Raw genomic sequence first — 6,000 nt, 5'->3', positions numbered from 1 at the left:
TTCTGAGTCAGCCTTTCCTCTTGGGTGTGACTACATGCAGAAAAGCTGGGATTTCCAGGTGATATTAATCAAAGATGGCAGAAGCAACTACAAAGCATACAAATAAAGCATCCAAGTTTCATGTATTAAACCAACTAGGACAGCAGTTGCAGTGTAAAAGCTAAGATACAGTCAGCTCTGCTGCTGTGAGATGCCTGAAGCTTTATTGCATACTAGTAGCATAAAAATAAATTATGTTAATTTGTTATTATTAGTAAACATAATCAAACATAGTACATGCTAACAGTTGGCTATCTTGCCTTCCAAAGGTACCGTGTGTTTTACATAGATGCCTTACAGATCAGGAAATAGGATTTCTACAGATGCTTCCACAACCTGTCCCTCTTCTCAAATAGCTGCCCACAGTTGTGTGTGGATGTGTATGCATGGGTAGTTTCTAATTGCTTTCTGTATGTCGGCTTAATCTAACACAAATTCTTCTACACTGCTACCATTGTGTTGACAGACTTTAAGTCTTTTATGTAGCAATATCTTAAATCTACATGTAAGAGAAAACCAGGCACTTTGGAAGCAAATTGCCATCAAACTACTTATACGCAGTCCTACTGCAGAGATGAACAAGAGGCGGGGTCGTTTTTATGGTTTTCAGATATCACGATGTTAAATGCGGGGTAGGTGGGTGGATGGATGGCAAAGGAGAGGGTAAGTTGGTTACACTGAACAAATAAATACTTAACTGTCACCTAGTGCCTCTAAAACTACATTTTAAGCAGGAGTTAAGCTGTTAAAGCATGTAACTGAAAAATTAGCAGCGTGTTGGTGTCATCCCTGAAGCCTCTTATCCTTAATGAGAAAAAGCAATGTAGAGGAAACAAGCTTCAAAGGGCAACACTGAACATGCTGATATCACTATCACATGCTGATGTTTCAGACCAACAGACGTTTAAAACCCTTATTCTACTACTTCTGGGCAATGAAAGGCGTCTAGCAGTTTGACTACATTGTCATCAGCTACGCACAAAAAATACTGACAATGTCAGACAGATTAAACTGAAGGAGTTGTAGCCTATGTCCAGGATTCTGCAAGCACTGAATATCTTCACTTGTTAAAGTAGTTCTACTGAGCCTGGAGGGTCTGGGTATTCTTCCAGATTTACTGACAGAGACTCATAGCCATAAATGCTTGCAATAGGAAGCTCCAAAAGAGACAAAAGAATATAATTACAATCTCATTAAGAGTCTTTATTAGAAAGCTTAATAGTGGTCTTATTCAGAATAAAACTTCAGGATAAGAAAAATTCAGTATCAACAGGTGTGGCTGAGAGAATTTTAAAATATTTGTGGGCGTACTTCTCCTGGCATGCCACAGCAATAAAGAAAAGCTTTTAATTTTTGAAAGGAGTTTAAGAGATTCTCTTCAGAAGTTCAAAAATAAATGTGTACTGCGAGTACTACAGCCAGAACAATATTAACATTCTAAGAAAGACATTTCTTACAAGACAGTGGGTGCTAATAAGAGCAGTACTAGCAGCCACAGCACAGACACACCTGCTAAGCCATCCACTTAGAAGGGAACATGCAAGCCTTGCTTATTTGTATTACTCTCACTTCACAGCAGAGTTCTTCAGAGTTTTGCCTGAAGTTTTATGAAAATCATCTGGCAGAGCGTCTAAAAGACTTAATTTAGTAAACAAGTAAACAAAAATCTGCAGTTGAGAGAGCCAAATTTCAATGTGATTTATTTTATACTCCATAGAGTTTTGCTGGTGACAATGGTTTTTTACAGGTTATAAGTGCAGAAGAATGTGAACCCAGAGACAGGCTTCACGTTCCTCTCTGGCAAATGCTGTCTCCCATCTGTTTGTTGCTATTAGAACATTTTTTCATTGGCAGATGAAAAACAAAATGTACAAAAGGATCCGGTAAACTATTCCATACTCTAGTCAGTGCAACCAAGCCTGTACAGTCATTAAGCTGATAATAATGCAGCCTCTTATGTAGGCCAACTGTCAGAAGTGCTCAACGCAAAGCAGCCCAGTGGCTGATGATGAACTTGTGGCACATGAAACAGTCGAGTTTTTGGAACATGATACAAGAGAAGTGACCGCATGTCTTTTTTACTCTATTTAGACAATATTCTTACTTTGTGTCTCCTCTTGTTAGCTGTGTTGTTATTATGTCTGCTAAAAATTAAAATCTTAAAATATTTATCTTCCTGTTGTGCATCTGTTCTGTCCTCCAATCAAGCCATGAGGTGAGGCAGGATCAAATGAAAGCACTTACAAATGGCCTGCATTTGTACTTTCTCCTGTGAACCCTGTTCATTGGCAAAATTAAAAAAAAAAAAAAAAAAGAGGCTCCAACCAGGCCAAAAGGGAGTTACTTACTATGATCTTGCTAGTGAACTGCTTTCTGAAGGCAATATATAGAAGTATCCTGTCTGTTCAAAGGATAGAGAATCCCTCAGTGACTTATATGTGCCAGACATTTCAGATAACTCTCAATTATTCTTGAAGATTATGGATGTAGTTATTTCATAAACCAAACTACCCAGCTGCAGTTGCAAATTTTTATTTGCAATATTGGAAGCTGCATTAAAGTCTGGCTAAAAGCTAACTTCCAGCTTGAGTAACCATGCCTTGAAAATTGTTTCTAAATTCCTCATCTGTAGAGCTTTTAAAGCTCTTAAAGAGGAGGATGGGAACCTGAGTTTAGAAAAGTGCACAGCACACAGTATGTTGTGTATATAATATCAGTATTTTTGCGGTGCATACAAGGTTAGTTCTGCTCACAGGAAGTCTGTTTTCTTTTGCAGAAGATGGAAACAAATCCCTAATGTGCACGTAGGGAAGATGGGCCTTTCTGCCACCATCTTATGATAAGTCTGTGAGCATCTGCAGGGGAAAGGGAAGAGTATAGGCACGCCTACTCACTCAAAGCTAAGGTGCAGCTGTAAATGCAAGGCCTACGTGTAGGTGAGCCTGTTATGTGGTGTTTGGCATATAGAAGTTAAAACTTTGGTGGTCTTACCTGGCCTGTTGGATGTTGTAGTGTGAGTATTAATGCACGGCTGCATTCCACTCCCATTGGTCATGAGTGGTGCTCCCTAAGGGTCAGTACTGGGACCAGCACTATGTGATATCTTTATTGCTGATCTGGATGAGGGGATTGAGTGCAGTCTCAGAAGACACTGAGTTGAGAGGAAGTGTACATCTGCCTGGGAGAAGGAAGGCTCTACAGAGGGATCTGGGTAGGCTGGCTCAATGGGCTGAGGCCAATGGGATGAAGTTCAGCAAGACCAAGTGCCAGGTCCTGTACTTTGGTCATAATAGGCCCATGCAATACTACAGGCTTGGGGCAGAGTGGCTGGAAAATTGCACAGATGAAAAGTATCTGATAGTGCTAGTCAATAGCTGGCTGAACGTGAGCCAACAGCATCCTGGCTTATGTCAGAAATAGTGCAGCCAGCAGGACCAGGAGGTGATAGTCTCTGTTCTAAGCTCTAGATAGGCTGCACCTCAAGTACTGTGTTCAGTTTTGGGCCTCTCACTACAAGAATGATATTGAGGAACAGGAGTGCGTTTAGAGAAGGGATACAAAGCTGTGAAGGGTCTGGAATTCAAGTTTAGGGAGAATGGCTGAGGGAATTTGAGATTATTCAATCTGGAGGAGGCTCAGGGGAGACCTCTCTACAGTGCCCTGAAAGGAGGTGGTAATGAGGTGGTGGTTAGCCTCTTCTCCCAGATAAAGGCAATAAGATAAGAGGAGGTGGCCTCAAGTTGTGCCAGGAAAGGTTCAGGCTAGATATTAGGATAAACTCAGAAAAATTGGTCAGGCATTGGAGCAGGCTGCCCAGGGCAGGGAGTCACTGTCCCTGGATGCATTCAAGAAACCCGGAGATACAGCACTGAGGGACATGGTTAGTGGACATGGTGGGGATGGGTTGATGGTTGGACTAGATGATCTTAGGGTCTTTTCCAACCTTAATGATCCCTTGATTCTGTGTAATTTTTGTGTCTTATATCATTTGTGAGGTTAGCTAATGAATTCTGTGGCACTCCCAGTGCGGCCATTCACCACCACCTCGCTGTGCAGTAACCTTTCTGCGTTGCCAAGCCCCAGTGTTGCACTATCTGATTCGTTAATCTTTTAAAACCGTTCTGCAGTCCTGCAGGTCACAAAAGTCCGGACAATGTAAACTTGTGGGAGCAGGCACTGAGATCAGCGACTGTGACACAACCTCCCTGTTATAGATGATATACAGTTATGTATCTGTGCACTCCTAGGAATATATGACTGTTGATTGACCCGAACGCCTCACACATGCGTTTCTGAACCTGAGGCCTAAGGGGTCGGGGCCTGCGCTCCGACCCGCGCCCACCTGTGCCCCGCGTACGGCTCGGGGCGGCTGAGCGGCGCGGGGCAGCCGGGCAGCAGCGGGGGGGATCCGGCGGGGCCCGCGGCGGGCAGGGGGTGGGGAGCGCCCGCCTCTCGCGGCTCGCAGCCGGGTGCCTCCCGCGGGCGCGGCGGGCCCGGCCGGCTACCCAGAGTGCAGCAGGCAGGCGGCGGCGGCGGCGGGCGGCCGGCTGGCTCCCGGCTCCCAGCTGCCGGCGCTCCCGGTCCCGTCCCGTCCCTGCGGCGCAGCGGGAGCCGGGCCCAGGCGGCGGCGCGGCCCAGAATGAGAGTGTGAGTGCGATGCTTCCCCCGGCAGCGGCGCCCCGGGCCCAGGCGGCGGCGGCCCCCGCGTGGATGCGGCTCTGGAGCCGGCGCTTCGCCCTGCACAAACATTTCTATAGGACTCATTCGCCCTGCTGAGGAGATCGGCCCGGCCCGGCCCGGCCCGGCCGCCCATCCCCTAACTCCGCGCCGCGGAGCGGCTCGCTCGCAGACTGCCGGCCCCGCGCCCGGCCCGGCGGGCATGGAGGCCCCCGGCGGCGCCTCGCCGCTCAGCCCCGAGTTGGTGGGCCGCCTCCGCCAGGAGCACGAGAAGGTAACGGCGGCCGGGACGGGGCGCGAGGAGGGGGCGCGGCGGGGCCGGGGCCTGGACCGGGGCGGCGGAGCGGGACGGGGTGAGGGGGGGGGGAGGGGAGGGGTAGGGGAATGCGGGGGGGCGGCACGCGCCGGGCCTGCTCGCCGCGGCGGGCACGTGACGGCGGTGACGTCATCGGCGGCGGCCAGAGCGCCCCGCGGCCGGGCCCCTCGTGCGGCGGCGGGCCGGGCCCGAGCATGGGGGCGCTGCGGCCCCGCCGCCTGGGGGACCGTTATCGCCGTGCGGCGGGGCGAGGCGAGGCGAGGCGGGCCGCGTATTGCTCGGCTCCGCTCAGCGCTACGCCTTCAGCACGGCCCTCTCGCTGAGCCGTGCGCCTCGGAAGCGGGGCGAGAGAGCCGAGCGCTTCGTAGGAACGATCCCACGGAGCCTGGGCTCCCGTACCGACGCGGCCGCGGCACGCAGTTCGAGACGCCTCTCCGTGCAGATGACGTCCAGCGCCTCTCGCGGGCGGGCCGACCTCCGCGGCCACGGCTGGCTCCGGGACTCGGGCTGTGCTCAGCACACGCACGCTGGCCCACGCTCTTCCCACCCTTCAGTTTTTCTGCTTGTTTTCTGTATACGCCTGACATTTTAAAAGCTGTTTCTAAAGTATGCAGGCTGGCTCCTCACTTACAACAGAGGACGTGTGTCTCCGGAGTGTGCTGTGCTGTCACCTGTTGTTCTAGATAAGAGTAATAAAGCCCCACTGTATATACGTGGTTCTTTATGCAGTTTTCCAGGTGAGACGTAGGATTTACACCGTGTCTGCCTTTAGGTAGCACCCCTGATAATTCCAGGAGATCTGTGTAATCAGCTGAGCCTTCATGTGGATGAACAGTAGCAGGATCTGTGGGTGTGCCCTGGATGGTCTGCATGGAAGGTGACCTCCTGCGCCACTGCGCTGCCCACTGACATTCACAGTTTGGTGAAGAATAATTTCTGTGGTACATTGGTGTCAGTTGGGCCTAATG

The 6,000-nt window shown here is 49.8% G+C and overlaps 1 protein-coding gene across 1 annotated transcript in view; it reads left to right on the top strand.

Moving 5' to 3' along the window:
- Positions 1 to 4,579: 4,579 nt before the first annotated feature.
- URI1 (URI1 prefoldin like chaperone) overlaps positions 4,580 to 6,000 on the top strand; it is a 39,532-nt gene continuing 38,111 nt past the window's right edge. Inside the window, exon 1 of the mRNA XM_052685679.1 lies at positions 4,580 to 4,990. Coding sequence (XP_052541639.1) covers positions 4,919 to 4,990 — 72 coding nt within the window. The 5' untranslated portion in view covers positions 4,580 to 4,918. The remainder of the gene's footprint in view (positions 4,991 to 6,000) is intronic.

Source organism: Tympanuchus pallidicinctus, unplaced genomic scaffold (genome assembly GCF_026119805.1).
Source record: "Tympanuchus pallidicinctus isolate F22 unplaced genomic scaffold, pur_lepc_1.0 scaffold22, whole genome shotgun sequence".
Classification (NCBI taxonomy): Eukaryota; Metazoa; Chordata; class Aves; order Galliformes; family Phasianidae; genus Tympanuchus; species Tympanuchus pallidicinctus.
Note: the sequence above shows the minus strand (reverse complement) of the source record. Positions and strands in the feature narration are given on the sequence as shown.